The sequence below is a fragment of the Hemiscyllium ocellatum genome, chromosome 45 (genome assembly GCF_020745735.1).
Source record: "Hemiscyllium ocellatum isolate sHemOce1 chromosome 45, sHemOce1.pat.X.cur, whole genome shotgun sequence".
NCBI lineage: Eukaryota > Metazoa > Chordata > Chondrichthyes > Orectolobiformes > Hemiscylliidae > Hemiscyllium > Hemiscyllium ocellatum.
In genome coordinates, this window is record NC_083445.1 from 15,919,107 (window position 1) to 15,941,787 (window position 22,681).

Below are 22,681 nucleotides of genomic sequence, written 5' to 3' on the forward strand. Positions count from 1 at the left end.
CCTAACACAGAATTTATAGCAAAACTTAAGTGTGATATAACTGAAATTATACATTGGAAAAATTGATTGTCTGTTAAGCCGTTCATCTGTTAGAATACCGTAATAGTTTCACTACTTTCATGTGTAAATCACAAAACCTTTTTTAAAAAGTTGCATTCTGAGGTTAGCTGTTAACAACAATGGTGATAGCTAGACAATATATTGAAGGTGTTAGCCCCCTGTGTTCTGTGTCCATTCCATGATGTTTAGATTGATTCTAATCTTAAAAAGTGAGATAACGGAGTTTTACATGAATGCATGCAGTTTTTGAGCAAAATACAATGTAACCCTGCAAGTACAAATTCGCCCCACAAAATGTGTGCATGTGGGTCTTTGTCTGTCTCTGTCTGGGTTGGGGGTTGAGAGTGTGAGAAAGTGTATGTATGTGTGTGTGTGTAGTGAGTGCAGAGTGTCTTAAGTTTGAGAAGGGGTGCATGTGCATGAGTGTGGGAATGTGCGTGTCTGTAAGGGTGTGTGTGGGTGTCCCATACAACCCTGTCACTGTAGGCGCTGCAAGACGTGTCAAGAGTGTGGACATAGATACCACCATTGCATGTGGGGACACCTCCCACCTTGTACATGGCAGGTATTCATGTGACTCAGCCAATGTTGTCTATCTTGTTCATTGCAAGCAAGGATGCTGGGAGGCATGTTACTTTGGGGAAACTGAGCAAAGGCTACAACAATGGGTGATTGGGCACCGCACAACAATCAACAGACAAGAGCGTTCCCTCCCAGTTGGGGAACCCTTCAGTGGTCCAGGACATTTGAACTCTGACCTTCGGGTGACCATCCTCCAAGGCGGACTTCGGGACAGGCAGCAACGAAAAGTGGCCGAGCAGAGGCTGATAGCTAAGTTTGGTACCCATAGGGAGGGCCTCAACCAGCCCCTTGGGTTCATGCCAGGTTACAGGTGACCACCATTGTGCACGCTCGCTCCCGCTCCCGCTCCCTCTCTCACATACAGGCACTCCTATACACATGGAGAAAGTGAGGTCTGCAGATGCTGTAGTATCAGAGCTGAAAATGTGTTGCTGGAAAAGCGCAGCATGTTAGGCAGCATCCAAGGAACAGGAAATTCAACGTTTTGGGTATAAGCCCTTCATCAGGAATGAGGAAAGTGTGTCCAGCAGGCCAAGATAAAAGGTAGGGAGGAGGGACTTGGGGGAGGGGCGATGGAGATGTGATAGGTGGAAGGAGGTCGAGGTGAGGGTGATAGGCCGGAGTGGGGTGGGGGCGGAGTGGTCAGGAAGATTGCAGGTTAGGAAGGCGGTGCTGAGTTCGAGGGATTCGACTGAGACAAGGTCGGGGGAGTGGAAATGAGGAAACTGGAGAAATCTGAGTTCATCCCTTGTGGTTGGAGGGTTCCCAGGCGGAAGATGAGGTGCTCTTCCTCCAACCGTCGTGGTGTTATGGTCTGGCGATGGAGGAGGAGTGGGAGGGGGAGTTGAAGTGTTGAGCCACGGGGTGGTTGGGTTGGTTGGTCCGGGCGTCCCAGAGGTGTTCTCTGAAACGTTCCGCAAGTAGGCAGCCTGTCTCCCCAATATAGAGGAGGCCACATCGGGTGCAGCGGATGCAATAGATGATGTGTGTGGAGGTGCAGGTGAATTTGTGACGGATGTGGAAGGATCCTTTGGGGCCTTGGAGAGAAGTAAGGGAGGAGGTGTGGGCGCAAGTTTTGGATTTCTTGCGGCTGCAGGGGAAGGTGCCGGGAGTGGAGGTTGGGTTGGTGGGGGGTGTGGACCTGACAAGGGAGTCACGGAGGGAGTGGTCTTTTTGGAACGCTGATAAGGGAGGGGAGGGAAATATATCCCTGGTGGTGGGGTCCGTTTGGAGGTGGCGGAAATGACGGCGGATGATACGCTGTATATGGAGGTTGGTGGGATGGTAGGTGAGAACCAGTGGGGTTCTGTCCTGGTGGCGATTGGAGGGGGCGGGGCTCCTCCTGTTCCTTGGATGCTGCCTGACCTGCTACGCTTTTCCAGCAACACATTTTCAACTCCTGTATACATATACACGTGCACAGACGAGCGCACAGAGACCCACACACACCCTCACAGGCACACTTACTCCCACACTCTCATATGCACCCCCTCACAGACTTAAGACACCCTGCACTCACTACACACACAGGCACTTTCTCACACTCAACCCCCAATCCAGACAGACACACAGATGGACAAAGACCCACATGCACACGCACACAGTTTATGAGCTGAATTTGTATTTGCAGGGTTACCTTGTACTTTGCTCAAAACCTGCATGAATTCATGAAAACCTCCGTTATCTCACTTTTTAGATTAGAATTAAACTAAACATCATGGCATAGACAGAGTACACAGGGGGCTAACACCTTCAGCATATTGTCTAGCTATCAACATTGTTAACAGCTAACCCAAGAATGCAACTTTTTTAAATATATAAAAAGGTTGTGATTTACACATGAAAGAAGTGAAACTGTCATGGTATTCTAACAGGTGAAAGGCTTAACAGACAATCAGTTTTTCAAAGTGTAATTTCAGTGACATCACACTGTAAATTTTTGCTGTAAATTCTGTTAGGATTGAGCCTTCCATTACCAAAAGCTCCGAAAGCTAGTGTGCTTCCAATTAAACCTGCTGGACTATAACCTGGTGTTGTGATTTTTAACTCCGTTTTCATTGAAAGCTTGTTTGTTTTAACTTACGTGGTGTAATTGTAGCCTCTGGAAAAGAGGAACATGCTTTCAGCTTCCCTGCTGTCATATTGAGCTGAATGCTATCGCTTCCTTGCGACGCTGACTTGTAAACCCAGTTTTTGATCAGGGTTGGGGGATGAGATCTGGACCTTGAGTGGTTCTCAACACAAATTGTAGGGTCTAATTTTTTTTCTCTGTGGATGTGGGTGGTGCTGGTAGATCCACCATTGATTTTTGATTGTTCAGCTATTGCCAGTTCAGAATCATTCCTTGATGCAGTTAACGCTTTCTAGTGTTGGTGTTCTTGAGTAGGTATTGATTAGCGATATGTGATGTGGGGGGCTTGAATTTAACTGGTAGATTTAAGGAAGGAAATGGAGGTGGACGTAAGATCAGAATTTCATGTCACTCGGAAGCAAAGTTGTGGTTACTAAAGGTGGGTAGATGAGATTTTGGATAACACAAAAAGCTAGTTTAGAGCAAAACAATCTGTGGTGGATGGTTATGTAACATAGTTAAAGTATCTTGGCGAGAGCACTGGCTATCTTTGTGCAAGTTATTGCTGGTGATTATAATCTGCAATATCGTGTACTGCCTTATGTTACTTCATAGAATTGGCTGGACTTAAGTGTGTATCCCCGTATAGCCTCTTATTAAGCTGATACTTCATTCTGAGGTGATCTTCTGCATCTGTTACACCTTTCTACATTTTGCTTTCAATCAAACTTTTGCATATTTTATAATCAATTTGTTCATAGAAATTAAGTACCTCTCTAGAGCAGGTAGCACTTTTAACCTAACTCAGTGGGGCCAAAGGAGTAGGTGATGTGACTTTTCATGAGTTTATCGTAGTTCATGGAATTTGCCATTTATGCCCATACAATCCTTTTGGATGTATTTGCTTTCATGGTGGCATGTGGGCTGGCTTCATTGTGAAGAATATACTTGGTCTTCACAAGTACCGATGAAAACTGTTTCTTGTATATAGCATTAACCGTGACTTTGAGAATGAGGTCAAAAGCAGTAGATTTTACTTGGACTTCCATCAAGTCTGTGACTATTCTGGAGGCAGGTAAAGCTGAAACCAGAAACCTGAAATGGAAGGGATGCAGCAGAAGTTGGTTTGGTATAGAGAAAGTGCTGTTTTTAATCGTTAGTTGTAGTTGTCTTTGCCCCAGGATGGGCGATTTCAAGATTAGGAGGCACATTTTTAAGGTGAGAGGACAAAAATTTAAAAAAGATGGGCAAATTTTTTGCACAGGGTGGGCTCAAGTGAGGAACGAAATTCCTGAGGAAGTGGTGGACGTGGCTACAATTATCAAGTGTTTATAAGACATTTGGATAGATACATGCACAGGAAAGGTTTGGAGGGATATGGACAATGAGCAGTCAGATGGGATGAGTTTAGCGTGGGTTGATGTTCAGCCTGGGGTTGGACTGAAAGACCTGTTTCTGTGCTGCATGAGTCCATGATTCAAAGTAAGCTGTTTGCTTACATATTTGCTCAACATTGGCTGTGTTCTGTCTGGAAGCTATGCTCTTAAGAGACTTTGACTGTGCAGTAGTTGGTATCATGACCAAGCTTCACCTGTATATTGGAATGTTCAACCAAATGTACAGAAGTTATTGTGCCATTGTTCCTTTTGGAGTCTTCCACTGGATTGGTAGTTGCAAAGAAAAGCTGGGTGAAACTTCAGCAAGCATTATTGAAATCTTGCAGATCTGGCTGCCGCTGAAGAGAAACAAAATTTTGAGTTCAGTGACTCTTTTTCAGAACCAGTCCCTTGACTCGAAGTTGACTTTGCTGATTTTGGAAGTTGCTGATCACAACTGAGTGATTTCTTCTTCCACTTATTCCTCAGATATAGTTTTTGTTTTCATGGCACTGGAAGCTTCCTGGTGGTTTTTCTGATTTACCATATCAAATGCATATTATTGAATTTAGTTGTTTAATACATTCATCAACAAGCAGAGGCTATTGCTGATGAGGCCATCATTTATTGTCGATCTTTCAACCCTAAACTGAGTAGCTTCCACGATCGCTTTGAGGCAGATTTAAAATCCAAGTTCACCATGTTGCTATCAATTTGACCAGTACGTAAGGTAGACCAAATATTTAAAAGATGTCAACTAACCAGCTTGACCATGACTTATTGTGACATTATATATTATACGTTCTCACTTTTCACTTCAATACTTACTGGCTTACCCACTGAGGTGTGGTTTTCAGAGTTGAACTTTTTATTATGCGTTTGTAAGATTTGGGCATGGCTGGGAAAATTATGCTTGAGAAAGTGCTGGTGAGTTGCAGTCCTGAACTGTTGCAGTCCATGTGGTGTAGGTAGACCCTCAGTGCCTTTTGAGAGGGACTATGACCCATTTGTATTCAAGTGTTCTGCGACTTTGGATTATTGAACTTGTGCCCTGAGTTACAGGTCCAATGAAATATACCATTCTGCCAATATCTCCCATGTTTTAGCACAATTCCACAAAGCTTTATTTGGTTATAAACAGAATAGAATTGGCGACATGGGTGAACTACTGAAGAGGACGCAGCTCTGAAAGATGGACCATACCTCCATGGAATTTGTTTCGATTTTACGAAAACTACGTTTCTTTTTCATTTGGCTTTTGGAAGAAATGGCTAAAACTACTTTAAACAGTTTGCAGCTCTGAAAATATTTTGGGAGGAGATGCTACATGTTGATCGCAGGGTCCTGGGCCCACTGAGCTGAAGAGCTGTGATACTAATTGTGTTGTGCCTTAGGTGTGAAGCCACTTTGGGAACAGATAACCAAGCAGTTAAGCATCCTATAACCATAAGCTCCACTGTTGTCTTCAAAACTCTGTCCATATTTCAAAGCATCTTTTTTAACCTTAACTCTTTAGGAAGCCAGATTTTAATTTTTTTTTCCCTGCGTTCTGCTTCCCTCCCACGTTGTGTTGGAAACATCCTTGGTTGGGAACGGCATAAAGCTGGGCATGTTTTGTGATTGGCATTTTTTCCCTTCCAATTTTGGGATTGGAATGCATGGGGGTGATGTATGCTTGTTTTTATGTTGGGCTTCGTGCAATGCCTGCAGAAATCTTTATTCTACCGTATGGTATGTTCTTGAGCATAATGTGCTCTGCGTTAATGTTCTTTAACAACATAATGCAATGTTTAATTTTGAACTTAAAAATCATTTCTGAGTGAAGGAAGGCTCAGGAATATCGTGCTGCGTTTGTGGTAATAGTGGGTTCTCAAGTTGACCATTGCTTTCAGATGTGGACTCTTTCATCATTAACTATTTATTTGGCAATTTTGTTTCAATTTTTAAAATTACTAAAGATGACAAGGTTTTCACTTAATGTTCTAGTTGGGTTTCTTATGGAAGCAGTACTTTGTCGACTGTGCCTAACTTATGGTCATTATTTCACCTGATTGTATTAACTGTTGATTTTGGAATTGTCTCTGTAAACTGAACGTGAAGGTTCTACATGAAGTTGTCTGTATCAATGCGTTTGCTCTCATCTAGCACTTAAATGGTGCTTATGGAGTCAATGGTTGCATTAACTCTCAGTGGAGAACATGTAGATTATTAATGAAGTTTGAATGAAATTTTGTCCAATGTGTGGTACAAGGATTACCTTTGCACCTGAAGGCTGTAATTTTAAATTAACAAGTGATTGTACTGATCTGATTAATCTCTTTTCAGGATTATTATAAAATCATTAGGAATCCTATGGATATGGGAACAATTAAAAAGCGCTTAGAAAACAATTACTACTTGAATGCCCAAGAATGTATTCAGGACTTCAATACCATGTTTACCAACTGTTACATTTATAATAAGGTAAGATCTTGACATATTTAAAGTAAATAACATGGAGAGCAGCACATAATACTGTATATGTACAGCACCTCCATGTACCAGGAAAAGGCTCATAATTAAACTTCCTCCTTTTCTGAACTACTTTGCGTGAACGTAACCGAATCACATCATTCAGCTGTTACCTCACCCAAGCTACCAGTTTTCTATTGTAAACCTAGTTAGATAGGAACCCCTTAAGATTAAGTTCTCTTTGATGTCGAACAGTATCCAAAAGATCTGCTCCTGGATGAATGCACTTTTATGCATGTTCAGATAGGCGCTCCTCTGCTTAATACAATGTTATTCAGCATCAATTAGGTGCCAGTTGGAAAGTGTATGCAAGTTATTTTGTCACTGAAGTGCATGTTTGGTACTGGGTATGAGGGAATGTTTTGTGATACTAGTTGTTGGAACATTCCATTTTGTGGGGTGTCAGATGATGCATTTTATTGTGTACCCTGCAAAACAACAGTATTTTGATTTAACAGATGGAATCAGTAACTTTAGGTGAAGACACAGGTATTGAACATTAAATGCTTGGTGTTGTGTTGTGTTGCATCAGTTTGTGCTTTTAATTTTGTATGAAGGGATGTGATAGTATTTTGGAAAATAAAATGCTGGGTAACTCTGAAATGAATAATTTTAGTGAATACTTAAATGAGGTGATTAACGTTGCTTTATCAGCGATTGTGTTGAAATAAGAAAACTTCAGAGGGTATAAATGTCTCTTTGGTAGGTTGAACAGAATTGGAATCACCATTCACTGTGTGTTGCAAGACAGTAGCTGTCTGCAGAAAAACAATTGCAGCTACGTTTGCGAGCATGTGGTGGTGTCATTAAAGATTGATGCTAAATGATTACATTTGTTTGGATGATGTGCAGTTTACTCATTAGTAGTACTCAGTATTTGATCTCAAATAGTGTCTAATTCAGAAATGAGCCCGGAATTGCTTACGACCCTGTTAACTTTAGGAGCAAATTACTGCAAATGCTGGAAAATAGGAAGCCTTCAGAAATGAGATAGAGAGTCCAGTGGCAGTATATTTCTGTTAGGGTGAAAGCAAAGGCTGGTAGATGTAGGGATGACTAAAGAGCCGGAGGGTTTGGTGCTTAAAAAAAAGGAAGCATATGTCAGGTATAGAGAAGATCCTTAGAGTATAAAGGCAGTGGGAGTATACTTAAGAAGGAAATCAGGAGGGCAAAAAGAGAACATTGCTTTGGCAAATTGGGTTAAGGAGAATCCAAAGGGTATTTACAAATACATTAAGGACAAAACGGTAACTAGAGAGAGAATAGGATCTTGTGTGGAGCTGCAAGAGATGGGGGAGATATTAAATGAGTATTTTGCATCAGTGTTTACTGTGTTAAAGGACATGCAAGATATAGAATGCAGGAAAATAGATGTTAACATCTTGAAAAATGTCTGTATTACAGAGGAGGAAGTGCTGGATGCCTTGAAATGCATAAAGGTGGATAAATCCCCATAACCTAATCAGGTGCACCGTAGAATTCTGTGGGAAGCTAGGAAAGTGATGGTTGGGCCCCTTTGCTGAGATACATGTAACATGGATAGTCACATTTGAGGTGCAGAAGACTGGAGGTTGGCTAAGATGGTAAGGACAAGGCAGGGAACTATAGACCGCTGAGCCTGATATCAGTGGTCGGCAAGTTGTTGGACTGAATTCTGAGGGACAGGATGCATGTGTATTTGGAAAGGCAAGAACTGGTTATGGGTAGTCAACTTGGGTTTGTGTGTGGGAAATCATGTCTCACATAGTGAAGAAGGCATTTGGTATGCTTTCCTTTATTGGTCAGAGTATTGAGTACATGAGTTGGGAGGTCATGTTGTAGCTGTGCAGGACATTGTTTAGGCCACGTTTGGAATATTGCATGCAATTCTGATCTTCCTATCAGAAGGGTATTGTGAAGTTTGAATAGGTTCTGAAGAAATTTAACGTTGTCCGGGTTGGAGGATTTGAGCAATAGAGAGAGGCTGCGGGTGTTTTCCTTGGAGTGTCGGAGGTTGAGGGGTAACTAAGATCTTGAGTGGCATGGATAAGATAGACCAAGTCTTTTCCTGGGGGAGGGGTCCAGAGCTGGAGGGTATAGGTTGAGGGTGAAGGGGGAAAGATATAAAAGAGACCTAAGGGGCAATTTTATGCAGTAGTTGGTATATGAATGGAATGAGCTCGTGCATTTGCATAATTGAAAAGACATTTGGATGAGTGTATGAATGGGAAGGGTTTGGAGGGTTATGGGCTTGCTGGCAGCTGGAGGGTTTGGTGTTTAGGTTGGGTTAGGATATCTGGGTGGCATGGACAAGTTGGACCGAAGGGTCTGTTTCTGTGCTGTACATCTCTAACTATGACTCTATCACAGCAAGTCAGGCAGTGTCCATGGAGTGAGTAACCCAACGTTTTGAGTAGAAATGATTCCTATTCAGAACTGACTTGAAGTGTCGGGGAACAGCATTTCTGCAGTAGTGAGAGGGTTGTCCCGTTTCCTCCCCCGGTCCAAGCAAAACACTGAGAGACCGTATAGTTTTATCTCCATCAGTTTCCATTCACACTTTCTTTCTTTTTAACTTAGATTAAGAACTAAACATCATCTTTGCTTATTGCTATCATTAAATTGTCGCTACTGATTAATATTATTAAACTTTCATTAACAGCAAGGAGATGACATAGTCTTAATGGCAGAAGCTTTGGAAAAGATCTTCCTTCAGAAAATTTCAGAAATGCCACAAGAAGAGATTGAAATACCCATACAGCCTACCAAAGGATCACGGGGTAGGGGCAGAAAGGAAACAGGTAAATGTTTTGTCTTGTATTCCTTAATTAGGGGCTGATTCATTCAGGCTATCTCATACTTTAAACTTTCCATTATAGTATTTGGTATTTACATAATCAGTAAGAAGTCACTTAAATGGGTTGGAGCCTTATTGATTAGTCGGTGTATTTTGTCTTCACGTGATTTTTTTTTCTTCCTTCCTGGAAGATTCCAAATGTTTCATTCCAGCAAATGTGCACAGCATGCTAGACATACAGTTGTAGAATGTTTCCCAAGTCAGTGTTCTCCCAGGAAGTCAAAAGCAATCAACGGACCGCTATCCTATTTAATGGCAATATTTTACTTGAGCATACCAGTTTTGACATCTTCCGATATTGAGATATATTGGGAATCATTAAAATGCCAGCAAATAATTATCCTTTACTGTATGGAAAAGCAGCAGCGGTTTTGTGCATAGCAAGGTACCATGTCAAACACAGTTGCTAATTAATTTACACTGTTTGAGGGCAAACTGTTAACTAAGTTCTTAGTATAATTTACTGTGCACAACCTTTCCATAACTTGTACTTTTGTGGAATCCAACCACATTCATGTGGTACATCTGTGTTGAATCATTTCTTCCTTTAGCATCCTATCAGGTGAATTTTAGTTTTTTGCGAAGTGTTGTCGATTATTCTTACTATTGTATCTCCCCTAATTGAGATTGGCTTGTATGGTGGGAGAAGTATTGAGGTGCCTCATTTCTTAAAAAGGAAACCTTAAAAGAATTGTCCATTGTTTTCTGCTAAATGCTGATTACTATAGAGAGTAAGTGGTGTATAATAGTTGTTAATGGTTAATCTGTGTGTGGGACCAATTTCAAGATCTCTGGTTGGGGTTGAGATTCAGTCTGGTTAAATATTTAATATAGATTATCATTTTGTTTTTTGTTTAGTTCAGTCTAAACCCAACATGTCAACTGTACAGACTGTCACACAGACGACAATGCCAGCATTGGCACCAACACAGCCACAGCCGCAACCACCCCAGCGGGCACCTCAGGCATCTCAACCACCACCACCACAGCCGCAACTTCCGTCTGTATCAGTGCCAGCACCCACACCCCAGTCATTTCCTCCAGCGACTCCTGATTTGATAGTACAGCCACCAACGACGACTGTGTCGCCACATACGTCAGCTCCTCCGATGCCAACCCTCACGCCAACAACAGTAATGACAACCGCTTCGCAGCCTTCAAAGGTCAGTAATCTTTCAGTAGCTTTTTCACTGGTTTTGTCCTCTCTATACTTTCATCTTTTAGACTTGAGTCATCTAAATTCCAACAGAATTTGAATCAGCAAAATCCTGAATGTTTTATCAAGTATACTTGTGTATTTTTTGAGTGGATAAACTGCTTACTCTGAATTTTGCAAAGGATTTTTTGGTAGTATTTTGTATAACCCCTATTTAAATTAATTAGTTGTAACTCATTCATTCTCCAGATTGGGTACTGGGAGAGCAGATGAGTGAGAAGGCCCAACAAAATTGCAGCTGAAGTGTTTGATATCTATGTTTATTGCAAATTCTAAACAGCTCTCCCAAAGCAAGGAATTGTCCAAAGACACACTCCTTCCTTTTGCTGTATCTGTCCAAACAATGCAGTATTTAATGCAATTGAAGACACTGTCAACTTTTAAGACAGACATTGTCTGAAGATGCATGTCACCAGCTGTGCTTGTGTTTTCATTCATGGCTGTGTTGTGCTTTAAGTGTGAATAAAAATTAACTCGCTTTCTAAGAAGCAGTCAGACTTGGGAACTTTAATTTGTGTGACGGTGGAAGAACACTTTGAAATAGACTTTAATTAGTTGAAGGATAATTATGTGAATTGCTTATCTCCCACCCCCAGAGCATTGTTCAGATGATACTGTCTTTAGAATTGCAAGAATAGAGTCTCAATTGTACATTTCTCTTTGCAGCATAAAAAGGGAGTGAAAAGGAAAGCTGATACAACAACTCCAACAACCAATGTTGCAGTGAAGAGTAGAGAGTCTTCTCCTTTAGTGACTGAACCCAAACCTGCAAAGATTCCATCTAGAAGCGGCAGACCTCCAAAACCTGTCAAAAAAGAAATGCCAGACTCTCAGCAACAACACCTAGAAAAAGCTGGTGGTGGTGGTGGGGTTGGTGGGGTGGTTGTTGGCAGTGGAAAGGTTTCGGAACAGTTGAAGTACTGCACTGGCATTCTAAAAGAAATGTTCGCCAAGAAGCATGCAGCCTATGCCTGGCCCTTCTACAAACCTGTGGACGTGGAAGCCCTGGGACTGCATGATTATCATGACATTATTAAGCACCCCATGGATCTCAGTACTATTAAAGTAAGTTGATACCTACAATCTTGGTTGCTGAAATTTTAGAGCATGAATTATGTAGCAGCATTGAATCTAGTGTGTTGATTATGTTGTATGTGAGGACTAACCTAAAAAAACAATTTTTTATTATCCACATTGTGCATGTACAATCCCAAACACAGGCAGTTGAAGCCATTTAAAGTTGAGTGGGATGATACCTTAATGTACCATTATATATATTGGTCATAGAGTGCATGCATGTAGTCTGTAGAAAGACTAATTTGGACCCAGAAATGTTTAAATTTGTTACGTTTTGGAGTCGACCTCTGCCTAAGCTCTTGTTCCCATTATTAAAAGAACGCTGAGAATGACTTTTCTTGGTGTTTTTATATTGGTCGACAAAAGTTTGAACACAGATTTTTATTTGAATAATCATACTCTGATGTAGCACAATAATTAAGACTTTAAACAATGTTTATTCAGCATAATCTTTTGAGAAAAATGTTCTGAATCTGAAATAAAATAAAAATTGTTTGGAGCTGCTCATGTTTATTAAATTTAAAAACATGACAATATAAAACTGCAGAACTGCAACCTATCTAAGGTTAAGAGCTTCATTGTTTATTGGAAAAAATAATCAGATAGCCCTATTTACCTGTGCTTGTGATAATTAAGGTAGCTGATCAGGCCTTAGCTATGTTTCATTAAACTTTCAGTAATTTCTTTACCCTGTATAAAATGCCTTATACACTCTCCAGCCTTGTTGACTGTGAATGTTATCTAAATCTCAACTCAATGAATATTAAATTTATGTTTCGAATTTGTCCATAAAACAAATTGGAAGAAAGTTTGTGAGAAGATTTGTAGCTCGGGTACTTGTTGTGGTTCTGTTTGCCGAGCTGGGAATTTGTGTTGCAGACGTCTCGTCCCCTGTCTAGGTGACATCTTCAGTGCTTGGGAGCCTCCTGTGAAGTGCTTCTGTGATGTTTCCTCCGGCATTTATAGTGATTTGTATCTGCCGCTTCCGGTTGTCAGCTCCAGCTGTCTGCTGCAGTGGCTTGTATAGTGGGTCCAGGCTGATGTGTTTATTGTTTGAATCTGTGGATGAGTGCCACGCATCTAGGAATTCCATGGCTGTTGTCTGTTTGGCTTGTCCGATAATAGTAGTGTTGTCCCAGTCGAACTCCTGTTGCTTGTCATGAGTGTGTGGCTACTAAGGATAGCTGGTCGTGTCGTTTCATGGCTAGTTGGTGTTCATGGATGCGGATCATTAGCTGTCTACCTGTTTGTCCTATGTAATGTTTTGTGCAGTCCTTGCGTGGGATTTTGTGCACTACATTGGTTTTGCTCATGCTGGGTATCGGGTCCTTCGTTCTGGTGAGCTGTCTGAGCGTGACTGTTGGTTTGTGTGCTGTAATGAATCCTAGTGGTCGCAGTAGTCTGGCTGTCAGTTCAGAAATGTTTTTGATGTATGGTAGTGTGGCTAGTCCTTTGGGTTGCGGCATGTCCTCGTTCCGTTGTCTTTCCCTTAGGCATCTGTTGATGAAATTGCGCGGGTATCTGTTTTTGGCGAATATATTGTATAGGTGTTCTTCTTTCTCTTTTTGCAGTTCTGGTGTACTGCAGTGTGTTGTGGCCCTTTTGAACAATGCAACTTTTGCGTGTGTTGGGGTGGTCGCTTTCGTAGTTCAGGACTTGGCCTGTGTATGTGACTTTCCTGTATACTTTTGAGGTGAATTGTCCGTTTGGTGTTCTCAGTTGTCCTTTGCTTCCTCTCTAGTGAATCAGATTTCTGCGAGTGTGGCGTTGATGATCCGGTGTGTGTTCTCTATTTCTGTGTTTCTAATGATTACAAAGGTGTCATCCGCATATCTGACCCAGAGTTTGGGTTGAATTTGCGGTAAGACTATTTGTTCTAATCTTTGCATTACCGCTTCTGTTATGAGTCCAGAGATGGGTGAGCCCATGGGTGTGCCGTTGATTTGTTCATATATTTGGTTATTGAATGTGAAGTGTATTGTGAGGCACAGGTCGAGTAGTTTGAGTATGCAGTCTTTGTTGATAGGTTCCCCGTCTTGTTGTCTGTTCTGTATGTCCTCTGTTGTTTCTCTGGCTAGGATTTTGTTGATAGAGGTGAACAGTGCCGTTACATCACATGAGACCATAGTTTCTTCCTTGTTTATGTGTATATTTCTGATGTCCAAAAATTCCTGTATTGATTGTATAGTGTGTCTAGATCCACTGATCAGGTGTTTTAGTGGATGACACCTTCGTAATCATTAAAAGCACAAAGAGAACACACACCGAATCATCAATGCCACACTCACAGGAATCCGATTCACTAGAGAGGAAGAAAAGGACAACCAACTCCCATTGTTAGACGTGATGGTACAGAGAACACCGAACAGAGAATTCACCGCAAAGGTATACAGGAAAGCCACACACACAGATCAAGTCCTAAACTATAAAAGCAACCACCCCAACATACACAAAAGTAGTTGTATCAAGACACTGTTCAAAAGGGCCCCAACACACTGCAGTACACCAGAACTGCAAAAAGAGGAAGAACACCTATACAATGTATTTGCCAAAAACAGATACCCACGCAATTTCATCAACAGATTCCTAAGGGAAAGACAGTGGAATGGTGAAGGGCTTATGCCTGAAATGTCAATTCTCCTCCTTAGATGCTGTCTGACTGGCTGTGCTTTTCCAGCACCAAACTCTGACCTCAAAAAAGTTGCTTAGTTGTAAAAAGATTAGCTTTTGTCTTCCCGTCCTAATTAATTTCTTAAAGGAAACAAGGCTATCTTTCCCTTCACTATGTCAGTGCTTACACAGCTAATTATTTTGAATGATGTGGTTAGTTATGACTCTTCATTTTGCTGTTAGCCTGATTGTGAAGCAGCAAATTAATATCAATTTTTATTTAACCCATTTCTCTAATCAGCCTGTTCTGAAATATTATTATATGCCTCTGGTGAGACTTCAAACTGGTCCTGCTGGTCCAGGGGTAAGACCACTGCCACTGTCCTACAGAGCTTCTAAGCAGTAAATTGCACCGCATGAAATTGATAAGCTGCATCTGACATCTGTATCTTGTGCGCTTGATGATCACGCTAGAATGATAACTGGAATCTAGATTCAGACCTGATAGCAAATCTGTCTTGGTTTCTTAATGTGCTCCCCCTGTTGCAGTAACTTATTCTTCCTTTTTAAAAATGGCAAGCTATAAATGTGTATAAAGTCACCCAAGAGTTTAATGTTACAAAGTGAGTTTTGTTAAACCATCCCTTTAGGAATTCCAAGAAATACGTCTATGTAGGTCATCCAAGTGCAACTCCAGGTTTGTTTGGCAAATTCCCACTTGTGTAAACTTGTAGCCAGAGGATGTTATTTCCAGTTTTAATAAATATGTTGTTGCACTTCCTCTTTATTAAAAAGCTTAGACATTGTTTTACACAGTTTGTTTGAGGTTGAGGTATCTCATTGCCAGCAGGTTGGTATCTAAACCTAACAGTTTTCCACTTCTCGAGTCTTTTTATGTGCAAGTACAGGTGTTATTTGGACAAGCTGGATAAGTGGGCAAATGCTTGGCAAATGCAGTATAATGTGGGTAAATTAGATCACTTTGGGAGCAAAAACGTGAAGGCAGATTATTGTCTGGCTATGAAATGAGGGGTAGGGGTTGGAAGTGTGTATTGAGGCTTGGGTGTCTTACACCAGTCGCTGAAGGTTCAACCAGTTGTCAAGGCAAATACAAAAGAACCTCGATTATCTGAAGGATACGGGCGGGGAGTATTTAGTTTGGTTAATCGAATGCCAGATAACATTGATTAGCCAAGAATTGGGACGTTGGGATCTTGCTGGATAATCTGATATTCAGATAATCGAGGTCCCGCTGTAATATGTTGGCCTTTAAAGTTTGAGCCCGGAGCTGGGATATCTTGGTGTAAATACATAGGATCTTAGTGAGACCACACGTGGAATATTGTGTGTAGTTTTGGTCTCCTTATGAGGAAGGATGCTCTGCAGGACTTACTCATTTAATGGTGAGGTCCTCGGGAGTGTTGCTGAACAAAGAAACCTTGGAGTGCAGGTTCATAGCTTCTTGAAAGTGGAGTCGCAGGTGGATAGGATAGTGAAGGCGGCGTTTGGTATGCTTCCCTTAATTGGTCAGAGCATTGAGTACAGGAGTTTGGAGGTCATGTTGCGGCTGTACAGGACTTTGGTTAGGTCACTGTTGGAATATTGCGTGCAATTCTGGTCTCCTTCCTATCGGAAAGATGTTATGAAACTTGAAAGGGTTCTGAAAAGATGTACAAAGATGTTGCCATGGTTGGAGGATTTGAGCTATAGGGAGAGGCTGAACAAGTTGGGGCTGTTTTCCCTGGAGCGTCAAGAGGTTGAGGAGTGACTGTAGAGGTTTGTAAAATCAGAAGGAGCATGGATAGAATAAATACCCAAGGTCTTCTCCCTGGGGTGGGGGAATCCAAAACTCGAGGACATAGGTTTAGAGTGTGAGGGGGAAGATGAGACCTCGGGCAATTTTTTCATGCAGATGGTGGTAAGTGTATGGAATGAGCTGCCAGAGGAAGTGTGGGAGGCTGGTACAATTGCAACATTTAAAAGGCATCTGGATAGATATATGAATAGGAAGGGTTTGGAGGGATATGGGCCAGGTGCAGGCAGGTGGGACTAGATTGTATTAGGATATTTGGTCAGCATGGACGAGTTGGATCGAAGATGCAGGGCGGATGCTTCGATGACTGGAGAATCCAGAATTAGCAGTCAGTGTAAGGATATAGGGTAAGTTATTTAGTGATGAGATGAAAAATTTATTTATCCAGAGAAAGTGAACGAGTGGAGTTTACTACCACACAAAGCAATTGAGTCTAAAGCATTGTATGATTTCAGGGAGTTGGAGATAGTATGTGCGGCTAACGGGATCAAATGATAGAGGAAAAGCAGGAGCTGGCTACTGAATTGAATGATCATCATGATAGACCAGGTTTGAGGGGCCATATGGTCTACTGTCCTATTGCTTCTTTTGGACCTTTGCACTTGAGTGTCAGTGCATGTGTTTACTGAGTAGAGGGCACTAATTTAATTTAATTTCTATTGATAGGGATTTGTTTTGTGTGCTCCTCATTCTTGAGATTTCCAATCTTTGGTGCACTGTTAGTGTGAATTGCTAGATTGAACGTCAGCGTCTTCCCTAAAGCCATTCTGGGAGACAGTGATGTAACTAATCTTTATGATATGGCTAATTTTTAGGTTGTAAAGCTATCTGGGATAAAGGTGTGTAGACTGGTGAGTCAAAGAACTGGAAATGAATTAAAATCAGGGAATATGAGCCAAATTAAGAAAATTGCACTTAATTTCAGTGACTTGTAAGGTGCTTAGCAGAAGCAAAAAATTTAACTATTTAATTTCATTTATGGTTCTGTGTTAAAACATGTATATTACAAAAATGGATGCTGCTCATATCACTGTAAAAAAGTAAGTAATAGTCAAATTGTCTAAAGTAGAAATAGATAACTTGGAGGCACTTAAATGGTTGGCAGTGCTAAGCTTTTAAAATACATAGCTGTGAGATTTCTCTTTTAAGTTAACTGATCAGCAGTGTAACTTGGGCTGCAGTTTTCCAATCATAAGGAAGGAGGGTTCCCAAAGAATTAGAGTTGAAATCTTTTCAAAAGGAATGAAACAAAATCAATTACCTGCTAACCGAGCAACCTGACTTCATTGTAACTGTGTCTAGAGGTTATTGAAAATAACATTTATTAATATTTAATGTTGACAACCAATAAGAATTTGTTGTTTGCAAATCTTATTTGACTACTTTGATATTTTTAAATTGTTGGGAGAGTGGATAAGAGCAATTTTTAAAAATGTACTTCAGAGGAGTTTGATGAAGTGCCAAATAACACAGCAAAATACATGCCTATGATATTAAGGGGCAATAGGAGCAATGGTACAGAATTCAACAGGAGCACCTGGATAAAGTTGCATGGGATAATGCCTTATTGTATCATCATATACATAGAATGCATGCATGTAGTCTATAGAAACACCAATTTGGACTTTAAAATGTTTAAAAATTGTTGCATTTTGGAGTTGAACCCTGCCTAAGCTCTTGTTCCCATTATTAAAAGAATGCTGAGAATTATTTTTCTTGGTGTTTTAAATACAAATCTATTTTTATTTGAATAAGCATGTGATCTAGCAAAATAATTAAGACTTGAACACAAAAATGTTTATTCAGCAGTGGTAATTTCAAATACAATGTTAGCATTATAAAGGGGTGTTTCCTGTGAACAGAATTAGAAATACTGTTATTTCCTCGACCTCGACCTCGATTTGAGTACTCATGGCACAATTTATGAATGACCCAATATTAAAAATCAAGATTTGGGAGGGTATAGACTTGTGAAATAGTTCATGGTGGAGAAAATTCAAGTGTGGGCGGATGCATTTTGGAAGGAAGGACAGGCAGTGTATACTAAATTACAACTAAATTTAGTGGGAGAATAGAGAAGCATTGGGTTTACTTGCAGGAACTTCTGAAGATGACATTAAGATTTTGTAAAAATGTGTATAAAATTTATAACTTTGTAAATGGCATATGGAAACAAGGTCATTGAATATGCCAGTTTTGGAAAACTCGCTTTAGGATAGATGCAAGCTCTTGGAGGTTACAATGGAAATTTACTTGCATAAGGGAATTTATGTAGTGAGACAAGAGAATTTGGGGTTATTCTTGAAAGTCCAGTGGTTCCATAATGTTTTAATAGAGATTCAAGATGTTGAATGGTTTTGAATGTCATTTTCTTTTTATTTAAACCTGGAATTGTGAAATGAGGCCAATTGGATAGTTTCTTCAAGCATTTGGGAGTAGAGTGGATTTCAATCACCACCATAGCCTCAGAGCTACCTGTGATCATAAATTGTTGGTTATGTTCCTTTAAATTTTAATTGCAGTAATTAATTGCATAAATCTTTCAAATCCGAGCACTTTAAATCCTTCCATAAAACCAAAGTACCACAGCTGACTAGAGTCAATGTTCACTTGACGCAGGATAGATTCGTTCATCCCATTCTTTTCCTTCTCAAGGAAGCAGAGAGTTAATTTTTGAGATGTTTTAATGGCCATGGAAGTGGTAGAGATATCATGAGGCATGAATTCATGGGGGAATATACATTTTAAGCCTACTGATTGCTGGGAAACAAAGTAAGGTTGAGGGCAATTAGAATAACTGGAAAAGATTGACTTTAGATGAATTTTACTCATTTTTGGGGACTGTACTCCATGTTGTAATTCCATATGCTTATAATCAAAGACCGCTTAGTCTGTTGACTTGACTACGCTACAGTTTTTAATGTGAAACTTCTTTAATATGTCTTGGAGCAATTTCATAGCATTTTATTTGCAGTTACAACTATCTTGGTATGCAGTGTAGAGCTTAGAGCAAATATCCGTTGCATCACATGGTTGTGAAGCAAGTCGATTTTTTTAGCATCTTGTTTGTGTTGGTAGCTTTTCAAGTTGTAAATATTCAGTAATTTACTCAGTCCTCCAGAGATTGGGTAGGTTTTGAGTCGGTTGTTCACTCCTTGCCTTTATTCCCAATTATGCAATCCTTACCATAGGCGCAGTGATCCTTGGATCTTTTAGTTGCTGATGTGTATTAACCTATTAATTACCTGTTGAGTATTTGACGTTTTGAAGAAATTATTTTAAGAAAATCTATCAAGATTATTTGCTTGGATTGTAGTAACTGGATAAATGCCATATTTCATTATCACAGTGAACTAGTTATTGAGCAAAACAAAAAGGTTGCATTATCGCAAACAGCCACCGAAGCAACAACTAAACGTTTTCAATATTTAATGTGGCAATGATGCATTACTATATTTTTTAAAAAATCTGATTTCCTCTTGCTAGTATTTGTCTAGCATTCTTGTCAAATGTTGAACAGTGCAGGCCAAATAATTAATTGCTATTCATAGTTACTAAGCTGCAGGATTTAAATGTGAAAGAAATGCCATTGAGAATGTTCTGAATTCTTGTGAACATGTTAAATATAACATTAGACACAGAACAATCATATATGTCATAACTGACTACAAAGCAACGTCAAACAGAATCTGGGGCAACAGTACGTCTGTACCCGACAAGCTCAATGCATTCTACGCTTGCCTTGAAGAGAAGGTCAGTGAGATGATGTCACCAATTCAGACAGCCTCGGATGCACCTGTACCCATGGTCGCTGCCACAGAATTTAGATTGGCCTGTTTGAGACTGATGCCACAGAAAAGACTGACCAGGATGGAGACACTGGTCTTGTATTTGGATCCTGTGTGGACCAGCTGGTGAATTATTCCTAGACATCTTTAACCTCTCCTTAATATGATCTGAAGCCCCCACCTGCTTCAAGAAGACAGCCATTATCCAAGTGCTGAAACGTGTTCATGCAGCATACCTCAATTACCATCCGGTGGCTCTGACCTTCATAATTATGAAATGCTTTGGGATGGTAGTGAAAGCTCATGATCCTCTGCAATCTGCCTACCCACGCAACAGGTGCACAGCAGACCCTCATCCCTGGAACATTTGGATAGCAAGGATACCGATGTCACGCTCCACCGGCAACACAATTACAAACAAATTCGTCTCTGAATTCTGAGACCTAGGTTTGGCTATCCCCTCCAATTGGATCCTCAACTTTCCTGCCCATAAACCATAATCTGTAAGTATAGGCGGCAGCACCTCTTTGACCATAATCCTTATTGGTCCCTTCAAGAGTGTGTACTAGAGTGTCCTCAGCCCCCTATTATCCTCCTTACACACTCCGGACTGTGACCAAATTCCCCTCCAACTCCATTTACAAGCTTGCTGATGACGCTATTATTGTAGGTCGGATTTCAAGCAACAGCGAGACAGAATACCGGAAAGAGAGTGCTGTTGTCACATCATGCTACTAAGCACTCGATCTCCATTGATGTCAACAAAATGAAGGAGTTGGTCATTGACTTCAGGAAGCAGAGTGGAGGGCACGCCCTTATCTTCATTAAAGGTGCTGAGGTGGAGTTGATCATAAAGTTCCTGGCAGTGGTGATCACCAACCATCTCTCCTGGTCTATCCACGTTATTGTGGTGTTCAAGAAAACATGACAGCATTTCTATTTCCTCAAGCAGCTAAAGAAATTCGGCATGTCCAGAAGGACTCTTAATATTAGTAGATGCGCCATAGAAAGCATCCTATCTGGATGTGTCACTGCGTGGTATAGCAGCTATTTTTCTCAAGACCACAGGAAACTGCACTGTCCATCACACAAGCTAGCCTTCCATCCATTGCCTCTGTCCATATTTGCTACTGCCTCGGGTAGCAACCAACATAGTGAAAGCCAATTCCCGCACTGGTGAACTTACTTTTATCCTCTTTGGTCAGGCAGATAATGTAAAAGGTTGAATACATGTACAGACTTTAGAACAACTGCTTCCCTGCTATTATCAGACTTTTGAGTGTATCTCAGTCCTTTTCTTTTGAGTGGATCTCTCAAATGTTAATTCTGATCTCTCTCTGCAGCTATAACACTGTATTCTGCACTCTGTTGTCCTACTCTGATGCACTTATACATGCAGTTCGCACCATATAATCATGCAAGACAACACTCTTCACTGTATCTCGGTAAATGTGCAACAATTAGTCAATCAATTGTTGAAATTGCTAAAAACAGATCTTGTAGACATAAAACTCCTCATCACCTATGAATAATTTAGTTGTGGCCTCATAATATTATCTATGCATTTGCTGCTGTTTAAAGCAGGCGACAAGTGCTGCAGCAGCTCCACTGCCAACTGTAGTAAAAGGAATGCCTCCATTGTTTTTGGCTGTCTGCTAAGTTGAGCATGACAAATCTTCAAGTTCCATATCAGGTTGCAAATCTTATACTTCTGTGTTTATGAATGTGGATTTGTCACACCCATCGCAGTCTTTAAAATTCTTGGACTTGAAAATTCTTTGTGCGCTTTTCATTTAAAAAGGTAATGTAGATTTTGTAATATGTTTTTATTTTTGGTCTTCCCTTCCATGTTGGCACTTATCATCCAGATTGCCTTATTCTCTCATAAGGCCTACTTGCTGTGGTGAAACTGTTCCATTTAATTCTTGTATGGGATCAAGGAGAATTGAAGAGTTGGAAGGAGAAGATATCAAAGTCCTCAAAAATGAAACTGAATTGATGATCCTTTCATATTTTTAACTTGTTTCATTTGTGTGTTCCTCAATGCAATATAAGAAGCAAAAAGGGGTTTATTCTCAAACTTATAAATTTCAGTTGCATTTACATGGTCTTTGGAGAAGTCTGGGAAATGTTCTACAGTCTCACAAGGATCACTCAGCTTACTTCTGTGCATCCACTTTGTAAGGCAAGTTGATCTGTTTGTTTTGGGGCATTGAGGACCTAGAAATACGTTAGGAACTTGGACGAGATGTGAGGTTAGATGGAGGAATTGGACAGAAATCAAATAAAATTTTGGGAGGAGATTTTAAATACTTTACTAACTGCCAAGCCTCAGGATGTGTAAGATCTAATAAGAACCAAGGAAAGTTATGATTTGGGGATTTTTCAAGATCAGAGTGTGATGGGGGAGAGCTTGGAGAATGTATATGATTTTCCCCACTGCAGTAGATGTGGCAATAAAAGACTACTTGGTGACTTCTGCTGCCGTTGGACCTGTTAATAATAATATTAGAGATGAACCAGTTTTTTTTTTAATATTGTGCTATCATATTAGAAGCTAAGGTCATGTATTTGAAACCTCCAGTTATCATCAATAGATTATGACTATAAATGTGAATTGGATCGATAGAATATTGCTCACCATGTGGTTGCATAGTGGTTCAGTGGTTAGCATTGCTACCACACAGCAATGAGTTTCGATTCCAGCCTTGGGCGACTGTCTGTGTGGAGTTTGCACATTC

At 40.5% G+C, this 22,681-nt stretch overlaps 1 protein-coding gene across 5 annotated transcripts in view; it reads left to right on the forward strand.

Annotated features, from left to right (window-relative positions):
- Positions 1-22,681, forward strand: part of brd4 (bromodomain containing 4) — a 181,324-nt gene that overhangs the window by 86,173 nt on the left and 72,470 nt on the right. For all 5 annotated transcript variants that reach the window (XM_060855027.1, XM_060855024.1, XM_060855025.1 and 2 more), the window contains exons 3-6: positions 6,415-6,552; positions 9,242-9,380; positions 10,295-10,599; positions 11,319-11,717. In XM_060855027.1, coding sequence (XP_060711010.1) covers positions 6,415-6,552; positions 9,242-9,380; positions 10,295-10,599; positions 11,319-11,717 — 981 coding nt within the window. The remainder of the gene's footprint in view (positions 1-6,414; positions 6,553-9,241; positions 9,381-10,294; positions 10,600-11,318; positions 11,718-22,681) is intronic.